At 38.7% G+C, this 25277-nt stretch overlaps 1 protein-coding gene across 3 annotated transcripts in view; it reads left to right on the forward strand.

Annotated features, from left to right (window-relative positions):
- Positions 1 to 25277, forward strand: part of SHANK2 (SH3 and multiple ankyrin repeat domains 2) — a 279149-nt gene that overhangs the window by 82144 nt on the left and 171728 nt on the right. For 2 of the 3 annotated variants that reach the window (XM_071762128.1, XM_071762127.1), the window contains exon 13: positions 24601 to 24910. In XM_071762128.1, the coding sequence (XP_071618229.1) occupies positions 24601 to 24910 (310 nt within the window). Of the gene's footprint in view, positions 1 to 4449; positions 4501 to 24600; positions 24911 to 25277 lie in introns of all 3 variants that reach the window. The other variant, XM_071762126.1, reaches the window with a different exon arrangement.

Genomic DNA, 25277 nt, shown 5'->3' on the forward strand with positions numbered 1-25277 from the left:
TAAATCTCAGAATTTTGGCAAGATTTTTTACATTTTTTTTTTTTCTTGGTAAACTAAACTTGGACTTGGGGCATGCCAGAGTCATCTCTCCCAGGTGAGAAGTGCCTGGAAGGGACTGGGTAAGCAGGGCGTGATGATACTGGGTGGCACTGGTGCAGGACTGAGTCATTTGACCATCAGTGGTAAAATTCTGTGTGTTTCTTTGAGGCCTTGTCACCCAAGATCAGCATTTTACACTTGGTACAGTGAGCAGAGCTATTTAAAGAGGTGAAAAGTCCAGAATTCGTGTCCATGGGCTCTCAGGGTAGTACACAGGTCAGACACACTAGAAATTATTATCAAATACACAGCAGTTGGTGACTTAATTTCCTTTACAGCTCTGTAGAAGTAGAATCAGAAGAAATGTTTTTACTCACAACACTTCACCTCTATTCTCTGACCATTTCTGGTTCATGATTAAAGCCATTACAATTGAATTAATCTCATAAAAGCAATAGGGTGTCCTTTTCAAATAGCTTTTGTATTTCTGTGTTAAATAGCATTAATGGAAAATTTTAATACAGCTTTATAGTAAAAGCATCATGTTTGAAGTATCTTTAATCCTGAGAATCAGGGGTTAACATTCTTTGAGGACGTGCTTGGTTTTCTTGGGGAAAAGCACAGATTTCTTTGTGGAAACCTTCAGGAAGGCACCATGAAAGCTGAGTTAAGGTCTGGATTATGTGAATGTGAAAAATGTCTTGGTAATTTCCATAAAGTGAGAGCCTAATGCTCTTCTCACTGACTTGGGGTTCTGTTTTCCTTGTCTGAGTGGTGTGTTGTCACTACACCATCACTACAAAGCAGTGTAGTTGTCAGAGATGTCACTCCAGCAGATCTAAAAGACTCAGTTTAACTGGAAATATAAGTGAACTAGAGGAAAATGAGCTACTACATTTTGTATCAATAGTGTTTTGAACCATATAAAAATTCTGATTTTCCAAAGACACTCCAAGAATTTTTGTTGCGGGAGTATTTCATCTGGAATTTTAGATGGAGGTGGTTATTAGTCTCATTTTCTTCTTTGTCAACAGTATCTTGTTCTTCTCTTACCTGGAATATTTGACATTTATGACTATTTTTTTCCCTTAGGCTTTCTGGCAGTCAAATAAATATGACTGCAAAGATATGTGACCTTAATGGAATTTTTTTACTACCTGTAGTGAGGCATGTTTGACTTTTTTATTCATCATTTTACACTTGCTAATTTTCTGGTAAGGACAAGAATGTTTTCTGTTGTAATTTGTCATTCTGTAATTTCATAAGGACAGGTCTAAGATTGACAACAGCATTTTGGGGTCAACCAATTTTTGAAATAAATAACTAGTTGATTAAATCTAGCTTTCTTTTTTTTTTTTCTCCTTGAAGATGTCTGAAAAGTGAACATCAGTTTCCACTGAACTGAAAACTTTTTTTTCCTGTGTACATTCTTTGAGGAAAACTGCACTGCCTAAATTCAAGGAGAATAATGGTTGTCCTTAAAACCAGCAAGGTTAAAGCTATTAAATTTTGATAAAGAACATGAATGCATGGAGTTTACACCCACCTGAGTGTCCATGGATGGTAATAAATTCAGAGAGATGCAAATGCTTTATAATTTAGGGCTTATGTAGATTTCATGGAAGACTTGCCCATTGTATTTTAGATAAACTTGCAAAAATTGTGTGTGCCTCTACTGTTCATATTAGCTTATAAATAGTGATGTTTAGCTTCTTAATGGCTAACTGGGCTTTTAGTCTCTCACTGTGATTTAAAATTGAATTTATTGTATCTAATCTTAAGGTTTGCTGTCAGATACTCCTAAAGATAATAGAGTAATTCCTATAAATCATGGTGCAAAGCAATTCCAATAGACTCTTCCTCTTGAAAATTATGTCTTCACTTATTGGAATTTTTTTTTACATAACTTTAAATTTGTTTTTATGCTGGACTGTTCTATGTCCCAAGTTTCATAGTTAGCTAAAGAATGAATATAATTTCAGTCAGTGCCACATTACAGGCAGGCTTTTCACAGTAATAATAATAATAATTTTTAAAAATCAGCTTTCCTCAAGCATGTGCCAAAGAATCCACCTTCATTGGAAGGGAGTGAGAAGCTACTTGAACACAAATAAAGTAATTTCAGAGCATTGCCAAGGGTTGGTGCTTTTGCCATCACCAGAGACAGAGGCAAATTTGCAGGCAGAGTTACACCAACCACCTGCAGCTGCTGGGATTGGGCTTGTCAGGATTTGTGGAGCTCCTGCAGGAGTCTCCAGGCTTTTGCAGTGTGGAGTGGGAGTTGGGAGAAAGTTATGAATGATCCTCATTCTTAACTGCTTTCCCTTGATTTGCATTTGCTTCTGAGCTGCTTAACCACTGGTAGATTATTTCCATTTTCCGGGTGAATAATGCATGAGGGTATAGAAGTGGATGTTCCTTGGCTGAGTGGGCTGCAGATGAAAAGTGTCATCTCCTTTGCAGCATTAATGTGCATTTTTTTTCTCAGGTTAAAGCTGTAGAGAACCTAGAGATGCTTTTTTTGGGTAACTCCTACAAATGCCAAAATATTGGCAACGTTTGTTTCTTCTCTTCTTTTCTGTTTGACTACCTGTTATTACAATGAAAAAGTCAGTTGCCAATTTTCCATTATGAGCTTATTTTCTTTGGGACTCCCCTTCAAGTTCTCAATGTTACCTTGTTGTAACTGCTGCTTAAGCTTCCTGAAAACTGTCAGAAATGTTTGGGGTTTTTTTTTGTTTTGTTTTGTTTTTCTGCCACTGAGGTAAATTTCTTTTACAAACTCAGAACACTGATTCCTTTTGAACCTCCTGCTTACTCTTTGGTGTGTCCAAAGGGATAACTGGATTATCCATTCCTGCACAGATAGGTGCAGTTCTTGTGTATAATATGTGCAGTGTTTCATACAGGTGGATCTAAACACATGGAATACTGCAGGAATTTAAGCAGCACTTGGGTCCACCCCTGATCCACCTAGAGGGAAAACCTCTTCAATTTTTTCTCTTATTCATTTACCAAGGGGCATTTAATTATACACTCATTCCAATCCCTGGGGAAAGCCAGTCTTTTATCTTTGCCCAGTTTATTATGAAATGTCCCTGTATATTCCACAATGCTGGAAAATTAAAGCACAACCATTTTTTTTCTTTGCCTGTGGTTAAACTTAAAATTATCTGCTCAAGATCAAAATACAATCTCTAAAACATCAAAACCCTAAAACTTATGTCCTGGGCTACTCTGAACAAAAGATTTAATTGGAGTGGTCAGATGTCAAATGTGATAACTTCCAGGGATATGTATGAAATATCAAATAGTTTGGAAAAATGATGTTTGATATAGGAGTCCTTTGGGAGTGTGGTTAGAAAGAGCTTCCTAAGATACAGACTCGTGCTGCTGAACAGATCAGTCATGAAATACAACTCTTCCAGCCCCCTCAAATGTAAGAGCATTCAATAAATCTAGAGACAACTAGACAAGGACTCTAGATAAATATATTTTAAAATAATGCTTTTACACTAAACTTAGTCTGACATTTAATAAGAGAAAAGATTGAAAGTGTGATATTGTAGACGTTGTATAGTAAACAAGGCATGGAGTTGTGGAACTCTTTAAAAAGCAGATACAGCTTTATAGCTGTGATAATGGAATTCTGTTATTCAAAAACAATCCTATGAATATTTTAGGGGTTTCTAGTGGTATTTGAGGTAGACACCCTGAAAATTGCAGAGAAAAGATTTGATAGAAATGCCCATTCTTAGAAGGGCTGGATTTTTATTGGTGTCAGGTTGTACAGTATGAATTCTCAAAATATAGCCAAAGAATAATAGAGAAGGGGAAAATGAAAAAGTATTTTGAGAAGGTGCAGTTTCTGTCTGAAATAATTCCAAAGCATGCTCTGAAAACCATTTTTGATAAAGTTAAGTGATCTTTTTGTGATGGTGATTTTGTGATTCAAGTGCTAGCAGGGCAGGGAGGGGGATGCTGGGGGTGTCCTGGCCACCCCTGCAGAAAGTGGTCCCTGACTTCCACAGGTGTAATTCCAAACACTGCAGTTAAAAGTATTTCTCATTATTCCAGCTAAGATATTCCAGTCTTCCAAGCCTTGGGTCACCTTTCTCTGCCATCCTCAATCAAGCTTAACATTCATCTTTACCTTCCATTTCCCCATTTTCATTTCCTCATTTCATGTGCAAAGTGGCAGGGACAGCAGAGTAGGAGAAACCAAGTGAAATTCAAGTTTGCTTCTCCAGCTCCTCTAAATGTTTATTTTGCTGACTTTTCCATTTTCAAATCATGCCATCAAAAGAGCTTTGTTTTCATTAACTTCTGCTTTCAAATACTCCCCTTAAAATCAAATTCTGACACCTAACTTCTTTTTGATGTTGCCTTCATTCCTTGCCCTTCTTAAAGGATCCTGCATCCCATATCCAAGTAGAAGTCCCCGGAATCTGTTGCTGTCAGGTAAGGGTTAAACCATGGTAATTTTTCTGTTTGGGGCCCATAGTAGAAATGCATTGTCTCTGCAAAGTCAGAGACTGACTGTAGAATATATAAGTTTAAATTTACCATGTTTATTCTTGTAAAATATTTATCAAGAACAGTTTAGAGAAGAGAAGCTTCCATAAAGAGCTCTTGTGATGTGCCTACAGCAAGCCCACAGCTCTGTGGCTGTGTGTACCTACATCTGGGTATATGCAAATCCATTTTTTTTATGGTGCAGTGAGTGATTGAAGCTGTTTTAGAGTAATGAGGTTCTCAAAACTTGAAATAAAATGCTTCAAATACTCTTGATAAAGGAAAAAAGTCTTATGTTTTTCAGTGTTAGTGTTATAAGAAGAATTAAGGAATTGTTAAACGTGCTGTCTTGTTATTTTAGATGTATCTGCCTGTTCTCTTCTGTCACTTTAACTGCACTTTATCTTGTTGTGGATCTGACTTTCAGAAATTATGTGCCTGATAGTTTGATGCCAGATCACAGGAAGACTTTTCAGAACTTAAATACATGTTGGAGCAACTGAAAGCCAAATAAACTTCTTCTAAAAATCAGTAGGGAGGAATTAACCAATACTTTTTCCACCATGAGTGTAAGATGTAATTCAGATAGCTTGTTTTCTTAAAAGAGAAACAGCACCATTGCACTGCACATTTTGAAGGAATAAATCACATGGGATTGCCTTTGTATTGTAGCAGAATTTGTCTTTTCTATTGTGGAGAGAATTTGAAAATAAGTCACTTAAACTCCTGGTGAGAGACTTTCAGTTAGAATAAATTTCATTACTACCAGTTATCACTGTTGTGTCTCAGAGGATAAAAAGACTTAGTGTGTAGTTACACAGCACTGTAAGAAATTGTCAGGACATAGATTCTGTTAGATTGGCATTTACAAAGACTGGCAGGGCCTGGTAGGTGCCATAATGATGGAGCTAACAGCTTTTAGGTTTGCCTACACAGTGTTTACCCACTTAGAACTGTTTAGAAATTTCCAGTAACCCTTTCTGATCAGTGAAGTCAACATTTTTAAGATGATGTTTCAGTTTGGTGAACTCTGAAATACCATTTAATGGCTGCTCTACTCTGTCCAGTGCTGGAAGAGATGAGATGGTGAATCTCCTGACTCCAACCATCACTTGCTCATAGTTCCCCTTACTGCTCCCTTCTCCAGCCAAGTAACTTTTCAAGTGTATGTTGGTTCACTTGTTACACCAAGTGGTGTAACAGGAATGTTTTAAGCCTTTCCCCCTCATCCTTAGCTAAAACACAGGAAGTTTTCAGTAGATTTTGTTTCTCTTGGCTTGAAGTTTTAATGTAGTGGCTTTGGAAGTTTTTAATTTTTTTTTTCTTCAAACTGTGGTGTAACTGGGATTACAGGTTGTCAGAATCAAATTGTGCTGCATTGTCTACCATGGTTACAGCCTTTGTAAAGAAATGTATAGGTGTACTGGGTTCTGTTTTTATTAGAAGTTGGAAATTATCTTAAGGACTGAGTAGTTTTTAAGGTGTTTTCTGTTCTTGTCAGAATCTGCCACGACGAATGCTTAACAAGGAATTAGAATGTCATGGGTTCTAATTCTGCTCCATCTTTACCTGCTAAAATGTTCACAAACACACAGTATGGAGCATCATCTTAGATCTATAATAAAGGCACTGAAATCTTTTCTAATTCTTAAACCTGTGAACATGAGACTGAAGAGGAATTTATGCAAAGTCTTTTTGGAATGTATTGGAGTAAATATAAATATTTATCTTGGAAAAAAAAAATGTCCAAATGGGTTGCAAACCCATTAAGCAAAACTACTAGTCCTGCTTCCACTAATCATTCCCAACTAATGGAATGAGAAACCCCACTGGGGAGCTCTGGTTTAATTAGTGCAGCTTTGAATCAACCCCTAAACGAAGGAGCACAAAACTTGCCTGAAGTTTATTTTTTGCATTTCTTTCTAGTGCTCAGATGACCAAAAACTCTTAATAAATGAAAGATGAGCCTTTCAGAAGCTAATGATGGAATAGTTTCATAATTCAGGGCTTGAGCAACTTGGACCACTGGGGTCAGATTTTTCCAAGTCCTACTCAGTTTCCTTTCAGCTCCCAAGCTGTTTGCTGCCTTCTTGCAGAGGCTTCTTGCTCTGTGGAAGGGAGGTTACCCTGGGCCATATCTTTTGATATCCCATTACATCGTGCAGAGCACCCATCACATTGCATCACCCTTGAAATAAATGCTGCTAAGATCATGTCTTTTTCTTACATTAAAGCTTAATGACAAAAAATTGAAATTGGGCAATGAGAACAAATGGGTTCCTACCAGGCTGCTTTTTGTGTGTGATGTCAAAAAGCAAGGATAAATAGAGATGGAAGCATTTCATCTTTGCTGAAATCAGCAACCCTAATGAGCAGTTATGGAAATTCAAAGCTGCAGCCTTTGTAGCCTCCTCAAAATTTTATTTTTCAAAATTTAGCTCGAGCAATGGGATTTGCTAAAGATCTTATGGTATAAACAGCTGGCTGAATCTTATTTTTCCCGCTGTCTTCCTGCAGTATCTTGTTTGGGTGTTTACCTTCCATATTTCAAACATTTCCAGCTTCTCCTTGGGGAGTTTTTCACATTCCAGTGCCCTTCATTGTCAAAATTTCAATCGGGACCATTTTGATGTCTAATTGCTAAATTAGATAAATAAATATATACGAAGAAAAGGAATTCTTCTCTCATGATAGTCCTTTTGTACTTGAATGGAGACAACATTCAGATCAGCACCCAAGCTCTCAGATGATTACACTAAGTCACAGAGTAGTACCAGGTCGCTTCTATGGCTTTTTTTTTTTTTTTCCCCTGCTATTATTTTGGCACACCACTACAGTGTGTACTTCTCTCTTCACATTTCCTTCTGTGTAATGCCTGTAGGGAACTTCCAGCAGTAAATTGCACAGTAAAATAGCACCAGTGAATTATTTAAAATAGATAGAGTCACTTTAGTGCCATTTAATAATTAAAAAAACCCTTTTAAGAAAAAGCCAGCTCCACAGAGACCTTTGGTGAGGTAGTGAGAAGTCTTCATTTGAGAACTGGTGGCTCTTGCCAACACCTCTGAAGTTACTGGATCTCCATGGAATTGTCAGCTGAAAGTTACAGGAAGATCCTCTCAAGCTCCTGATAGTCCCTGGAGTCTTATTTACTTTTTTGTGACTTAGTAAATTCAAACCTAAATGATCATTGTACTTTCAGATCATTAAAACATTACCTCTCTCTTCTCTCAATAGCTCTCTTAGATAATTGTTTAATAATGTAAATGAATTTAATAACTTGAATCTCTTTAATCAGTATTTTATTAACAAATTCAGGCTTTTATATAAAACCTAGAATGCTCTCTAGCTGTGTAAATGAACTTGCACAAATATATACAGTTAGAAAAGCCCATGGCCACCATTTTATTTTTCACATAAATAGCTATAAATCACTGGAAAGCTCAGAGTAAATTGGGATGTTAGCTTTAGATTGCAAACAGCTTCATTTAGGAAACCACGCAGAGAGAGGTATTGCCTAAGGATGTAAAAATATTTTATTTCCCTGAGAAAACAAAGTGGTTGCTATGGGACAGAAAATGATCTAATGATGGCTTTTCACCGAGATGTGTTTCTGGACAGAATTAGAATACTCAAATCACAGCAGCCAAAAATGTGGATTTTTCTAGGATTTTTTTCTTTCTTTTTCTTTTTTTTTTTTTTTTTTTTTTTTTTTTTTTTTTTTTCCCCAAGATTTTTTTCTTTCAAGAAAAATAAAAAACCCATGTGTTTTTCCATAGGGTACATTTTAATTGTTTTTTCTTTCCAGTCCTCCTAGAATACTGTGCAAATGAAACATATTTGTTTAGCCAAGCTGGCTTTTAAATACCTCTGAAGAATAATGAATGCTGTCTTTTTCAGTGCTGAATGATGATTTTTTTCAGGTATCTGAAAAAATATCTGATTATGCAGGTACCTAGCAAAAGTAATGATTTTTTGTGTGTGTGTAGCAATGTAATTAAAATGGAAAATCTAAGCAAAAGGTGAAAGTTATACTGATAATTTAATAATAATGCTTTAAAATGGTGTTTTTAAATGAGGGAAACATTTAAATAGCTGTGTTTGACATGTACCATGCCAATTCTAAAAGTGCCTCAGCATCATCCTTTAGCTAACCAGACAGAATTATTGACTCAAATGCAGTTGGGCTGTCTGGGGGTGGTTTGGCTGTGTGAAATGCATGAGGATCCATCACAAGCCTTCTGATTAACTACCTTACCCCATCCTGCAGGTGCAAAAGCTGTGCTTCTGTCTCTCTTTTTCCTCTGAGATTTCCTAGGACACATCAGAATTTAGCAGCCCCTGATTCTCCCCCTTATGGAGGGGCTACTGTGCTCCTCCAAGTGTACCTGGAGACTGGTAAAACTAATTACTTTAACCATAATTAAACACAGTGTGAGCAGAGGCATGAATCACTAGCTCTGTGCAGGCATTTGTTGCCTAATGATGTAGAAAGGTGGATTTTAGGTTGTTTTTTTGAACTGGTGCTATGCTTGTGCCCCATGGAAGTGTCTTTCAGAATTCAATTCAATGGACCTAGGAAAGATGCTTAGTGGAAAATCCAGCATCCCTCAGCAGGATTTGTGGTAACCTTTCACTGCTTGGAGCTTATCCATAAATGATGTAGAGACTTCTCAGGTGGCTCTGCATGGAATATTTGGAGAAAAGGTTGGCTTGTTAGCTCTAGCATCATGCTTGCCCTGCCAGCCCTTCCTCACTCTTCAAAAATCACATCTGAACCATGTTCATTTTTGCTCTTTGGCCTGGGAATGTGCTGCAGAAATGCCCAAACCCAACAGTGGCTTTTGGATTTTGTTCTGTGCTTGCTGTGTTCAAGTACCTGTGTTACTTACATGAATTACTTGGCATTTGGACTCTTTTTACAAAATTATTTTCATGTCCTTCCTAGCCTGTTAATGAACACTGATTTTTAAAGTAGTAATAAGTAAGTTCCTTTGTAGTGCTTGAGCAAAATTGTTCTATTCTTCAATGAAAAGTTTGTTTTCATTCCTCTCATAGCTTTATTCCCTAAACAAGCTCAAGGACTTGAGAAGTCTTGGTTGTCCAAAGAAATTTCTGCTGCAATCATGAAATCCCCACTAGCTGTGTGTGGCTTGCATGAATGTGTGCAAAAATTGCTGCTTTAGGTTACCCTGCTTTTGTCATGAATAGCTAAGAAAATGATCTTGCAGTATGATTAGAATTCTTGTATCCTCCCAAATGCCCTGCGTGTAGCATCAAGCTAGTCTTGTGCTATTTAAAAACTTCCTCTGAATGTGCTTTCCTTTGAGAAGTTACTAAAATCAACAAACTGTTGAGGGAGACCATTTGCCAATGAGAGTGGTCATGATTTCTGTCCTTAGTGTGTGCTTGTATCTCCCTTTGTTCAGAAATACCTGTGGTTATTACCATTAACATTAAACTTGTGCTTTGGTTTTATTTCCTACCTCCTTTTCCATGTTTTTCCATACGGCTTAAAATCTTTCCCTAAATTTTGTCTCGTAGTAATCCTTAGATTCTTGATCAGTGACTTCAGGAAACTTTCCCAGCCTCCTTACTCCTGTTTGTTCCTTGCAGGCATTTCTGGAGCTGTGATGATGTTTTGTACCAGGCAGTTTCCTGAACTTACATCTTACACAACCTCTGTTTGCTGTTGTGTGTGTGGGGTCTCTTCATCACTACAAATCCAGTCTCTAGACCTTCTTTTTTTTTTTTTTTTTCCACTCTCTTTTTTCTTGATGTGTTTGCATGTCTTTTCTTCACAGTGCTCCCTGTTACTGAAGATATGTTTCTTACCTGGTATTAATTGCTGTGTCTTGGGGGGGTTTCTGTCACTGACTCAAAGCAACACCTAGGTATTGAAAATGCAGAATATTGATAGATGTAATATATTAATGTTGTGAAAGTCAAGAAAATTATCTTTAGCCACAGAACTTAGGATATAGCTGCTTTCCCCCCCCCCCCCCCCCCTCCTTTTTCTTGTAAAGGAGAGTGATGGAATAGATAAGAAAAATCAATTGAATTTCCAGAGTAAGCTTTTCCCAGCCATAATGGTGCATAGCAACAATAACCCTGACAGGTCAGTCCTTTTAGGAACACAGATGAAGGTTAAAATCGATTGGTGAGCCTTAATTAGTGAGATTTTAAAGTAAAATCCACACTGAGATGAGTAAGGTGATGATAAAGAAACCCTGTACTTGGTTTACAAATTCTTTTACATTACAAGTTCTTACATTTGTTCTTGCAGTGTTCTCCCCAAACTCATAAATTCCTTTTTATTCTTGTTCTGGTCCACCACCCTCCCACCAGTCACCACCAGCTGAGGGAGCAGTCTTATGCTTTCCTGACCCACTGAGAACATGGCACGGGGGTGCAAAAAAATGTTTGAATGTGTTTCCATCCCCATTACAACAGAAGCATCTTGGGGACTGGGGTCTCCTCTGGTGTGTAGAAGCAGTGGTTCTTCAAAGCCAGAGCTGCTGGGGGTTGCTTGCAGGATTGCTGCACCAGAAGTTTCTTGTGAAGCTGGTGTCCACTGATGGAGCTGAGGGGTGAATCTCTCCTTCATTTTAGGTCTCTGTTACAAAAGGGAGTGAACGAAAGAATAGTGCAAGTGATCTGAATTTGCTTCTCAACTGGAGTTCCCTAATATCTAAAAATACATATATTATCTTGTTTTAGCTGCTCTGTCCTAACATACCTTTTTCTTTCAATGCATAGTGTATTCTTCTTGCAGTCTTTTTACTTGTAAAGGTGGCCTGTTTGTTACTTAAACTTCTCATACCTGAAGTTGTGCCCTTGCACAACTGCTGAGTGCAGTCATTATTAAGCAATAAGTGTTCATAAGTGTTCCTGTAGATGACAGCAGGATGGATCCTGGGTGGTTTGTGCTAAACAACCCTTCCTGTAACAAAGCTCCTGGTGGAAATGTACAGTAATTACACACATGTATGGGTAATCACAGAATTATCAGAGTTGAAGCAGACCTCTAGAGATCACCTAGTCCTGGTAATACCAACTTGGGAATGATTTCTCTCCTAAATACATAGTCTGCAATTATTCTGAAACATCAATAATCTGCAACTTAAAATGCCACAACTTAGTGGAGAACATATGCAATTTGCTTCTGTCTACAACTGCTCTCTGTTCTCTGATCCCTTTCTTTTTCAGGCATGTGCATTGCCATTTTCTGCTAGCTTTATTTGCATCACTTCTTGTCCGGAAGAAAACAGAGTTATTTTGAAACTTGAACATGGAAGTCAAATTTTATTGTAATACTCATGATCTCCGGGGGTGTGACTGCCAAATAATATTCAGAACACTTCTATTTTCATAGTAATGTCTTGGATGTCAGCCATGCTCTTTCTGCTGAATTAATGACTGTCATGTAGCTCTATTTACCACTGCTGACAGAAATGTAAGAAGAAATGGTAATATTTCTGAAATAGTCTGTATATAAGATTACTTTTTGATGAGGACTTTTTAATCTTGCACCTTCCTTATTCTTTCAATTGATGTTATTTACCTGCCCTGACTTACTAACCTATGTAAACAGGAAAGTCCTTTTTTTATGCTTTTGTTACAGCAAGTCTGAAGTCAGATGTCAGGGCACCATCTCAAAGCTTAATCTGCAGGTGACACCAAGAAACAGGCTCTACTGAAGGTGGGGAAAAAAGGTCTTCCCTCAACACTTCAGAAACTAATATGCAAGTGATACTTTCTTGAACCAGAAGTAGGTGTAGTGTTGCTAAGATTAATTATTAATCTACTTCAAAAGCCTTCTTTTCTCAATGGGATTAACCACTGAGAACATTACAAATGCTGCAAACACCTACATATTTGTACAAAGATAACCCCCTGGTACAGCGGATGCATTCTTTTTTTATCCTTTCTTATTTATACCCACATGATTCATTAAGAGTTATTTTTGACATGAAGAAATGTAGGCTACTAATATAAATTAAAATGCTGTTATTCTAATGAATAAGTCAGCAATGTTTTCATTTCTTTTTAACACCAAATGTCTACATGGAACTAAGGATAGTGAGACAATTATCAGCTTAAATTATTGGGTTTTATGTTTTAAAGATCCTGCTTCATAATATGACTTTAGATAGAGCTTGCTCTCCTCCTCAGTGTAGAAGAGAAGATATTTTGAGGGTTGAATGGGTTGAATTTCCATATCCACTGAATGTAGCATCAAAGACAATTGGAAAGTTGCAGTGACTCTCAGGTAACTCAAATGTATTTCGTCTCAAAAATGGTGACTACAACTCATTTGGTGCTCACAGTGCAAGGTCCACTTTGGAACTGAGAGGATGAGAGTAAGAGCAAATGAGGACTTCTAAAAGATTGCTGGTGTATAAGAGGAGGGAAAAAAGTGCAGAGGATAACACAAAGTGCAGTAGTGGTGGTGCTCACTAACTCCACATGTCAGAACCTACAATTACCTAAATGCTTTCTGCTTTCCAGAAGCAAGTCTGTCATGCAAGTCTGTGGGACATGTAAGGTCTTACAGGCTTCTTCTACACTCATGACACCCAGCAATATTCTCTCCCTAAATTCTCCTCTCAGTAACTGCAGATTCATGGGTTTTAGGATCAATAATTGAGTTCTTTTGGCACTTAGTTTATGGCTTTGCACAATTAAACTTCTGTGCATGAAATTTGGGTAATTTTCCCACTGTTTTTACATATTTATGTGACACCACTTCCTATAGCTCTTCCTTTTCTAGATAAGCATCCTCATACACTGTTTTTTGTTGCTAATTTTACATAACTTTGCCACGATGGGATGTCTTCCAGAAATTCTCCCTCTTGATGCACTCTTACCTGTGTTTATTTCCCGTTGGCTCTGCATGGCAGGCAGCTTATCCTTAGAGAACTTGTGATGGAAGCAGTGAAAGGCAACTTTAGCCATAAGAAGGGAAAACGAGGCTGAAAAATATCAGTGAAGGACACCAAGACTGAAGAGGGGAAGAAGAGGGAGGAGCTGGAGCTGAAGAGAAGATATTTTGTGTTTGTTTCTCTGCTCTTGTCTTCTAATTCCTGCCTTGGGCTAACTCCCAGTCGTGTGAACTTTAACACGAAAGTCGTGTGAACTTTAAGCCCCATCAGGGCTTGGTTCCTTCTGTTGTTTGCCCTGCAGTAAATCAGGAATAACTGCATGTTGGAGAGGCACCTGAGCTCTCTACATTTATAGGAGCTGTACTTCTCTTTCCTCACACACTGTGTGTGTTAGATTTCTGCACAGGTTCCTTCAAGTGTTGTCAGGGCACATTTCATGTCTGATGTGCTGGGGGAATAGTGGGAGGTGTCCCTGCCTATGCAGGTTGGAACTAAGTGATCTTTGAGAGGTCCCTTCAAACATGAACCATTCCATGATTCTCTGACTAGCTGAAAGAGAAGAAGCCTGGAGAGAGAAGAAGTCCAAAGATTTACCCAGCACACTCCTAGAACTTGTAGTTGTCTGTATAAATTATACTTGCATAATGCAAGTGACTGTGGCCCACATTTGACCACTTTGGCTAGTTGCATATTTTGTAACTCATATGAGACACCAATCTTTCCCCCCCATTGAGAGCCATATACACTTTCCAGTTATGAAAATGGTGTTATTCTAAATAAAACTGACATGATCCTCCAACACTTTTGGAAGCACAGATGCTTTGTCCCACTATTTACTAAAGAGGTTCACACTTAGATTAAAGCAGTGAAATCAAATCACTGAATAAAGCCTGGAACAACATAATGATTTAAGGAATTTGTTGAGAGCTTTTGGTAGGAGGAAAGTTACACAAAGGCAAAAATAGATTGTTTTCTGTACAACACCAGAACACAGAAATGGCATGCGGTCCAATATTGCTACATTTGTTTTTCTAAGCATCTTGTGTAGTTTCATTTGTCTTTGTTCTCCTCTGCAACATCAGATTGCTACCCACAAATCTGCACAGTTCATCCAAGGCCCATCAGCATCAGACATTTAGAGAGGAATCAGGCATCTTTGTTTGCAGGAGCCACCAGCCATGAAATTCTCCTCTCTCTGAATGACACTGCTTTGTTTATTAATATTTTTTTTTTGAGCATAAACCACGTGGGTTGAGTATTCACAACCCCTGTTGTTAAATTATATTTTTCCCATCTCTGTGTACATATAATGCAAAGAATGAAATTAATTTGTTTTGTAATTCAGTGTTTCTGAGTGGTGCTGCATCAGGACTAGATTTCCCAGTGTATTATTAGTGGGGAAAAGTGCACCATCCTTCCCCCTTCATAAGGATTTGTAGTGGGATATAATTATATTTGATTTGTATTTTCTATCTCGTTCTTGGAGGTAAAAGAATGCAGCTTTAGGGGTTCACACTTGGATGCTTTCAGATCAAGCTGATTGTCTGAACTAAATAGATCTTTCTGTCCAGATACTGTACAACTTGTTAATCTCTTGTTTCAATAACACTTCTGAGTAGCTGGTTACTAATAATCTGCTGCTGGGTAAAGATGAACAATTCTAAATGAGTTCTACTTGCTGATGAAAACAGACCTTGCAATTAGCCCAGACATCATTAAAGAAATCAATTAAAACAAGTATCTTCATGTTTTACTGACTGCAAATCATCCATTGCCTTTTTTTTGTAAGGGTTCACAATAGCTGTCTACTTCTTAAAAGATCTTTTTCCTTGTCTTCACAACCAGCAGAGAGGATGATTTGTTGTCTGGGTGCACAAAAGTATAGAAGATAGATAAAAATTTTCTGTAGTTATTTGTTTTATTCAGAGAAAGGTTTGATTAATGTTGCTTTTAGCCCAAAAATTCAGAATAGAAATGAGGGGCTGTGGGTGCTCTGGGAGTGTAAAACTTGGGGGAACCCTTCTCAGAGCTGGATTCTCCAGTGCTGGCTGAGGGAGAATACTCTGCAGAAACAGAACTACATAAAATGCAGGGGTTTATTTGGGTACACTGCTTTTTCCTTATAGCAGTATACCTGTTAGAATGAGAGGGAGGCATACATATTTTATGCAAATAGCTGCTTTCTTCCATGTTGCTGATAAATTTCAATCGTGTTTTAAAATTCTCCTTCAGCTCTTGCAGCTTTCTCTCATTGCATTTGCTTTTCTCTCAAAGCTGATGGTTGTGAGACTTCTCCCTCATTATTGGCCATTGTTTCCTCCCTACGTCCAGCCTTTCACATGAAACCAGAGGCTTTCATTTCCCCCCCTTTTAACCTCCCATTGTTCCTCTTCCAGCTGCACCCTTGGCCCAGATTCCTCCCCCACTTGCAAGCTACAAAGCAGCCTCTCCTCCTGGGGGACAGAGGTTTTGTTTCAGGTAAATTCAGATTGTTGGATCTGTATCCCTACAATCAGAGCTTCAGATATTTGTGGCTGTTGCCACATGAAGCCTGGTAGTTTATTTTTAAAAAGGGGAAAGCCATGGTATTCAAGCTCTCCTGGATCATATTTTTTAAACCTATTCTCTTATAGCCTATCAAAGAGATTTCAGACATTTGGTCTGACATGTAACAAGTTTTAAGCAATACTTAGCAATTTTTAAATGTAGCCTAAATTGAAGAGTCTCTGTGTCTTCTTGATGTTGTGTCAGCATCTGAAAGGAAAGCCTTAAGGTGAAGTAAGCCTTCTGCAGAAGCATGCAGCTCTTTTGAGTGTTATTCTTGCTTTATCTTGCTGCAATCTTAGTGAAGGCTTGTACATAATCATGAGCATGGTAGGAAAGAGGGACTGATTTTCATTTCCCTTTATTTATGTGGCACCTGTTTATTCATCAGCTTTTAAATTACTTTGAAACATACCCCCAGACACACACACCTCACATGCTTAGTTATTAAAACACTGCTAATAGCAGGAATTGAGTCAAGTCTTGCCTGCAGAATTGGAGAGCCCAGAGGAGGCCAGCTGACTCCTCCACACCAAAAATTGTCTCTACTTGAGCTTTCCAAACAGCTCTGGCCTTTGCTGGGTACCCAAGAGCCTTTCCAACTTCTTGTGGCTTTTTTTTTCAGCAGCTTCCTGGGTTTCACATGAGAGCAGAGTGACACTTTCCATGGGGAGCAAAGTCTGGGGACAGCAGTGTCATAGAAATGCCAGGTGATGGAAGGGATGTCTGGCACATGGCTATGGGACTCACACTGCTGTTTTTTCTTTTTCTTTCTAATTGGTAACTCTTGCCATCTGTTCCTCAGCCATCCCTCTGCTGTCCTTCCCTACACACAGTCTCCTGCCCCCATTCTACCCTTTAAATTTGGATCAACTGCCTTTCAGGATACTAACAGGAGCTGATTGAGACCAGTAGTAGCTGGGTGGTAAGAAGATGTGGTGAGAAGATACTAATGCTAGGTCAGCTAAGGCTGGGGTCTTTGAGCAGTGGTCTCATCTGCTTTTCTCTATTGCTGGTTTAACTGTACTTTCCTCCACAAAATCCCCATTTTTTTCATAAAAATAAGGAAAATCCCCAACCTTTGCTTTGTAAAATAGGTAGAGTTGTTCCCCTGAGGTTGGTTATTTCTGAATCTCATCACTGCTTGTGTTACTTACTACCTTGTGGCTCTGTGGAGTGAGTAATCCAGAAGCCCTGTACCTTGGGTGGTTTGGATTTTGGTTGGTTGGAGGTTTTTTTTTCCAGAAGTCTTTTTGTGTTTTACTCGTTCTATATGGATCCATCTTTTCTTGTGTAACTGTTGGCTGGGCACGCAGGAAGTTTGTTTTATAGTGCAGAGAAATGCATTTCTACAATCTAAGAGCTGTATTTTTAACAAATGCAGATACAAGTTAAGAGAGATTTTCTGGCAAGATGTCCAAAATGGACTAAAAAGGAAATGATTAAATCAGGGCAATCATGGCTGTGTTCTGCTGTGGTCTGAGAAGCCCTTGCTCTTAGAGTTGTGTCAGTGGGACCATTAAGCAAGAGCATAGGTTTGGTCAGGCAGGTATTTTTTTGCTTTTTATAAGACATATAAGTGCTTGAAAATAGATCCTCAGGAGTCTGTAAGTCACTGATTTCCATAGATGTGTAACAGGAGGCATGGACTGAAATACCTTTAAAAAATTAGGGAACCTGATGTTACCAATGTGAAAAAAAAAAAAAAAAGCTAACCAAAATTAACTTGATAGTCCATGTTTTGGTTTCTCCCTAAGGTGGCCTCTTCTTTTCAGAGACATCCCCATGCAGACCTCACAGATATTTTCCTGAGCACCTAGAGAAGAGCTGGGGGAATTAGGTCTTCCCTCACCTGTCTCTGGAAGTTTCTTCATGATTTGCAGATTATGGATGCTACCAGTTTGTGGTTTATATTACAGTTGCACAGTCCAATTATTAGGTTTCTGTCCTGAGCTAATAATGCCAAGACTGCCTTTGTGAGGCAGAAAATCTTTCAGAAAAAGGTGGAAGCTGCTGGAGTATTTTCTTTTCTAATTTCCCAACACCACGGATTTTAGGACTTCAGTTAAAATAAACAAATTGTAATAAGCTATTAGTGAAAATTAGAGAAAATCAAAAACTGCAGCTGCAAATAATTGACTGACTGCCTTGATTGTCATATTTTCCAAGTGTACAATAGGGTTTATTGCAGTAGGCTCTGCCATGTAGGAAGAAATTATATTTCCTGCGTTGGGGAAAAGACAGACAGCTAAATGGAATAAAAAGATCACTCATCAGGTGATACATCTGATGGTGTGGATCAGAAAGAGTTCCCACAGTTTCCACAGAACTCAATAATTTCAAGTGCCTTTAATATTTTTTATGTTTTTATAACACTGATTAGTAACCTCTAGATGATGAAATGCTACAGCTCCTGGAAGAATCTAATAAAAATACCCCCTGGAACTGATTTTGATTGACTACAGTTGCCTGTCTGGTTTTATTTTACTGTTTTTATGAACAGACAGGAATGAGCACAATCAGGTTAACCCTTTCCTCACCACACCACCATCATTGCTTTGAAACACTGACACCCACATTAAAAAAGGCAGTTTGAGGATTCAGCTCCCAGGTTCTTACACCACTCTCACCTTCTCAGTGCAACACCCAGGACTTTCAGCTTAGAGAACCATGAGCAACCCTGAGATCCCATTCTTTCCGAGATAGTTAATGCTCAGCCTGAATGTAATTTTCTGTGACTGGTGTTCTGGTGATTAAAGCACAGAACTGAGCATAGGGAAGAAGTGCTTTTTTTTTTTTTTCCTGGGGGCATGAGAGGTAATTCTCCTCTTGAAGTAGGTGCTCTGGATCATCAATAAAGGACATCACTTGGTGGAAAATGAAGACGTGCTCCCAGGGAGACCTCGTGCCCACAGGCACTACAGCAGTGCCTACAGCTAAGGAGACATTCTACAGCTCACAGCCTTTAATATCTTGCTAAAAGTAAGGATCACCAGAAAACAGTTGCCTAAGTTCTCCAAAGGACTTATCTCAGCCCTATCAGTAAGCAAAAATCAATCTCCTAGCTGAGCGTTTCAGGAACCACCACCATAAAAGTCACTTCTGTGGGGCTCTGTTTGGCTATTGAAGCAGGAGAAGTACCAGAAACAATGAGCCCTTGCATACTGGTGGCTGGGTTTGGTTAAAAAGTCCTGTGGGAATGCAAAGTTTGTAGCTCCAAATATAAGCAGGGAGTTTAAATGAAGATATCAGAAGCAGTAGTGTACAGATGCTTATAACTGGCACAGTTGGTCTGGCATAGCAGGGCTTGTTCTGGAAATGGTATTGATTCTTCTGGGGAGCTAATTAATGCACATATAAATTTTGTAAGGTAGTGAGTGACAGTTCAGAATTATTACTTAGAAAGCTTTACTCCTTTTCAAAGTTAGAAAGAAAATCCTTCCTGTCAAAGACAGGTCATGCTGTACAGATGTTGTGTCCAACATTTCTTCTGGTGAGATTTTCCACCTGGTTCAAGTAAATTGAACCAAAGCATAAAATTACATTAATTTGGAGAAATATGCCTGTCTTTGTAGACCATGTTGACACTGAAATGTTGAATTAAGTTTACACTATTAATTTATTTATGCTTTCTAACTTTTCAGTATGATGTTAAATGTGAGCTTGTTATGGATACAGAGGTTAAATGCACTTAAGTAATTTCTGTTCTGTGTTTCTTGAAACAGTTTTCTCAGTGAGAGAGAGACCTGATTTTCAAAACAGATGCATTAGTGATCAGCAGAGATGTCTGAAATGGAATAAATGTTAATTAACTGCTATGGACTTCATACTATTTGAAGGCAGTTTTTTATTGTCGGTTACTTTCTTTTTAAAAACACGTTCTCTTCTTTGGAATTTTTGTATCTTACAGTTAACTAGTTATGCTTAAATTTTTATGATTTTTAGCACCTCCCCCCTGCTTCCTATCTTCCCAGTTTTAGTTATTTGCTCTTCCTCTGGGAGCACGTTTGCACTGGCTGGCATAGCTATCTATAGACAATTTTTTTTCAGAAGTAGCACTTTAGGAACTGCATTTATTCTCTGGCATTTAGCAAAATGGCTTGGTGAGATTTTCATATTGTTACCCCATGAAAAAAGAAATTCTTTTTTATTCTTGTGCAGTCGAAGGGGACTGTAAAAGAATTGTGCTTGTACCTGATATGTTTCAGACTGGAATATGGGCCATGTTCTGTTTAGTGGCACATTTGTCTCTTCACGTAGTCTTTGTGTGAAGCTTGGTGTGATCCCTACTTTTCCTCAAATTTGGCTCTTTGGAGCATTGCAGTAAGCAAGCAGATAAATAGCAAATAAGCAGCAAACAGATAATAAGTAGCAAAAAGGAGGTAAGTAGTAATAAGGAAATAAGTAGAAAAAGGAAATAAATAGCAAAAAGGAAATAAGGAGAAGAAGGGAAATAAGGAGCAGAAGGGAAGTAAATAGGAAAAAGGAAATAAGGACCAAAAAGGAAATAAAGAGCAAAAAAAGCCTCTGAGGACCCGGAGTCAGCTGTGCAAGTTGAAAAGCTCCATGCTCTCAGCAGCAGCTCTCCTCTCTGGGAAGGTTTTCCTCTTGCCAGCTGCAGACAGCAGAGGGGCTCTGAAACCCTTTTCCCCTCCTGGCTCCCCCCCCTGCCCTTTGCAAGAGGAATTTTTGTCCCCCTCGGAGCTGGGAGCACCTGCACCTCCCTCAGCCCCGGCGTTCGCACAGCGGCAGGAAGCAAAAGTCTCGCCTGGGAGGCTGTGGTGTTCACATGACTAATGCTGTGAAAGATAGCAAGATTTTTTTTTTCTTTCTTTCTTTCTTTTTTTTTTTTTTTTGAGCAGCTCCAGTCTATGCACAGTTGGCTCCCAGCTGACAGACAGAATGTGGGGTGGGCTTTGTCACCAGAACGCTGGGTACTGCATGCCCGGCTATGCTCGCAATTACACGGTGCCCAGAAACCTGCTGCTTATGTCAGGGTGCAAGCAGCCTGAACACATAGAAATTGGTAGCTTGTTTTTATTTTTTTTCTATTTATTTTTTTATTTTTCCTTTTATTATTTTTTCTTTTTTTTTCTTTTTTTCTTTTTTTTTTTTTTTGCCTCTTTCTTCCCAGCAAAGGTTATGTAATGAGGGGATTGCTGCTAAAGTAAAAAGGGAAAATGAAGTCTTTGTTAAATGCCTTCACAAAGAAAGAAGGTAAGCAATGAAAGCAGAACACTTTGATGTTTCAGACCGGTGGGTTTTTTGTGTACATTTAATATGACTGGCTTAGTGACTCTATATTTAATCAATTCCTGCAATTTCTTACTTCAAAATTATTTCGGGTTAGATAGTCCATTTAGGCAACTGATTATTAAGGCAGGATATGACTTTATTCATTATAGGCTTTTTCTCTGAAGAGTCAAGTAGTTATAAAAATGTTTTTTATTCCCTAGGAAATGCATTTGCAGACACCTAAGGTATTTCCTAGGTGAATTTTGTCAGTGAATGGTGCTGAATTGCCCCTTCAGATGTATGAAATGCCAGGAATAGAATTCCGAGAGCTGAGGGAAGGATTGAAATGGTACTTTCAAGTGTGCTTTTAGGGGCTGATAATTTTAAACTTTAGGGGTTTGAAATTAGTCCAGACATTTTCATGTCATTTTATATCAAGTGTTTTTCCCAAACAAGTTTTGCAGCAGTTATTCTTACTGTTCTGAACATGAGGAAATATTGGGGAAAACCACCTTACAACAGGGTTTAAAGCATGGACGTTTGCATTTCATTGTTTTGTGTTGTAGTTATTTTTTATTGATTGTGAAAATAATATAAATAATGCCTATAAGAAGCAGCTAAAAAAAATATCCACCCACTTACAGTTTGCAGATTGCTGAGGAAAAGAAACAGTTGGCTGGAATATTAATCACTTTCAGCATGGAAATGCTTATTTTTAACTCTTTCTATAAAAGATTTGTGTTAGACACACGTCAATTGGTGTAATTAGTTGTCCCCTTCCCTGTTTGTTTCCTATAGTAAAGGCTAATTTTGCTTGTAGTGCTCTCCTGGAGAACAGAGCATTAATAGCAAAGCAGAAGCTAACTCCTAGATGGTCGTGTGAAATCCTTCTGAGGTGTGGAAAGGAAAAAGAATTTATTTGATCTGGTACCTGGAGGGTGTGTATCCATACAAAACGTATCCTCTTTTGAAGTGGGAATGGATGCTTCAGCTTTATGTTTCCTAAAAATCTCTTGCTCTGAATGTGCTCAGCAATTCCCCCATCAAGCCTGAGCACCCTGCCCCTCCTGCTCCCTCCCACTCCTGCCAGGAGATACCCCACCAACCTCTCAAAAGTTGCAGTAAACATCTCCCCAATGTTGATAAGGTTTCTTTTTCTCAGTCTGTGGCTCAGCAGCCTGCTGGGAGCATTACCTACTCAAATTCATGAAAAAATCCAAGGGTCAGGTCTGGTTTGCTGAAGTCCAAGGCAAACTGTGGTGACCCTCGAGGACCAACAAACCTCTATGTGCAAAATATTCCCCCTGTCCTGTTCCTTCTGCTTCCTCCTGCCCTGAAATGATGACAGAGTAGCTCTTCTGCTTTATTGTACCTGGGAAGGATCCCTGTCTTCAGTGAAATAATTTCTAGAGCCGTATGCTGGATGTCAAAAATAGATCATGTCATACATCTGTGTCATCTGCATCAATCTGTATGTGTCAATTTGGGAAAGAAGTGCTGTGAATTTTCTTGAAGTTAGTACTAACCAGGGCTTTCAGTGTGACATTGTAAGCACTGAGGTGCTTTCAGTGACATACTCTACTGCTTTGAACCCTTAAAAAAGTACAAAAGGTTAACTCAGGGTAGAAAACCAGAGTTTCTGCCAGGTTCTAGTATAAATACTGGGCTTCTATGCTTAAACCACTTTAAGAGCTTTTAAAAACCACATGTCCCTTATGTCCTCATTTCAAAGGACACAATATAGAAATGAATGTAAAGCTCTTTCTTCTCTGCTCACTCTTTTGTTTGGTTGCTCTGATGTTGTTGAGATATTTACCAGAGAAAGTTTCAGTTCATTAGGAAGACAAAGGATGTTATTTGAAAATATTCAGAATTGCACTTAATCGTGGATGGATTCTGGGGAAAAGTGCATAAATTACATTTTACTTGCAGTTCTGTCTTTATGTCATAAATACGCTTTCAGTTTTCCACTGAAGCCTAAAATTTTGCTCTGTTCTCTCAATTAAAGGCTGTAATTCAAGGCAGGACAGCATGATTTCTATGTATATTAATATTTATGAGAATTTATTTACATGCATTCTATGACAGACATTCTTATTCTGGGCTTTGTGTGTTTTTGAAGGGTATTGAAAGCGAAGGCATTTCTGACACTTCATAAATGGCACTTACTGGCACTTTGGACATGCAGGATGATATTTTGTGGGGCTTCTTTGCAATTGAAATACAATTGTTTTGAAATTACAAAAGCTCAATAAAATCCTTAGAACAATTCCTGGGTATCTTTTGTTAGCTATGTTACTGTGATTTTTCTGGTGTAAATATGTGCACTTTGGATCAAATCCTGCTGCTCCCTGAGGTCTTTTGAAATAAATCAACAAGAGTAGTTTCATGAATGGGGATGGAGGCAGGCATCAATTGTCAGAATCAGATCTTTTCTTACCTTATAGTATGGATAGGAAATGCCATTGCATGTAGTGATAGCTGGGGGCATTTTTTAATTTTTTTTTTTAAGGATATTTACCTTTCAAGTTGCACTTGGAACTAAACTGACCCACTAGAGTGAGGAAAGGAGATCTGGAAAACGTAGTCTGCTTGTACAAATTCTTGTACACTGTTGTTGTTGCCCTTGTTTTTTTTTTTTTCTGTTACAACTGTTTATTAAGTAGTATCTTGCAGCCCTTGGATGCAGGCATGTTCTCATGGGACACAGCACGTGATAAAGTCAGTGTATTACCCTTGGGTAATATGTTCTATATACAATAGGAATAAATGCAGTAGAAATGCCTAGATTAGAAGGAGAGGAGTACCTGGGGAGTACAGCAATGTAATAGAGTTCTGCCAGGAGAAAAAAATAAAAATCAGTGTCCTCAATTTTTAACCTGGCAGATGGGGATAAGGTGACTGTTAACACTACAGACTTCAGGTTAGGTCTGAACCTGTGATGGAACAAAATTCTCCCTGTTGGGAGGGAGAAAAAAGGGGGAAGAAAGTTAAAGATCACCCATCAAAAGTTTTGCTGTTCATCCCCATTCCATGGTTTTCTGAGTGAATGTGACCACACAGCACAAATACAAACTTTCTGAGATACAAAGTTGGCAATAATGAGGTGTTACCCATTTCCTAGAGCATTGTTCAGACTGTTCATGTGACTCATGGCACTGGTGTTGCCCACTTACTCATTAAAGTCTGTAACAGGTTAATGTTGCTTGGTTGGTTTTGTTTTTTTGGAGATAATGAATACAATTAGCTATGCGGGCAAGGTAGAGTTTCTGTCTCTGCAGAAGAAACAATGCCATATGTTGCTAAATCTTTTTATGGGGTGGTAAATGCATGTGAGTGGTGAAATCATCTGAGATTACCCTGGCTGCCTTTCTTTCCTCAGTGCCCTTTCGAGAGGCTCCCACCTATTCCAACAGGAGGCGGAGACCCCCAAGCACCTTGGCAGCGCCTCGGATCTTGCTTCGTTCCAACAGTGACAACAACCTCAACATTAACAACCTCCCCGACTGGTCAGCCTCCTCCTCTGCTTCTTCACACCGCAGCCTTTCACCTCATCTCCTTCAACAGATGCAGAATAATCCTAATGGAACTGTAAAAACTGTGGGGAGTTACACTTCATCCTCCCGGAGCCGGTCGCCATCCCTGAACAGGCTGGGAGAGGATGCCAAAAGGCAGCAGCACAGGCACATCAGGTGACTTTTTGACTATTTGCACAGCATGAGATATCCCTGAGGTCATCATGCTGGACTGCTGTGGTCTTTTATGTTATTTGTGTGCCCATTTTGCACTTTACAAATATAATGCATAGGTACTAAAATCTCGCAGCACAGTGGAACACATCCAAGTGTGAATCTTTTTAATTGGAAACTCCAGTCCAAGGCAGCTGTTTGCTCCCAGAGCCCCAGCAGCCAGGCAGACTTTAAAGTTCAGCAAAGCTCAGGAGTGACTTATCACAGAGTTTGCACCTCCAGATCAAGGTGTTAGTTCTCAAGATCTTATAATAGTTGAAATAATGCATTTTGCAGCAAAATAAAAGGCTTCTGAGATACTTGGTTCCTT

This window comes from Heliangelus exortis, chromosome 18 (assembly GCF_036169615.1).
Source record: "Heliangelus exortis chromosome 18, bHelExo1.hap1, whole genome shotgun sequence".
Taxonomy (NCBI): Eukaryota; Metazoa; Chordata; class Aves; order Apodiformes; family Trochilidae; genus Heliangelus; species Heliangelus exortis.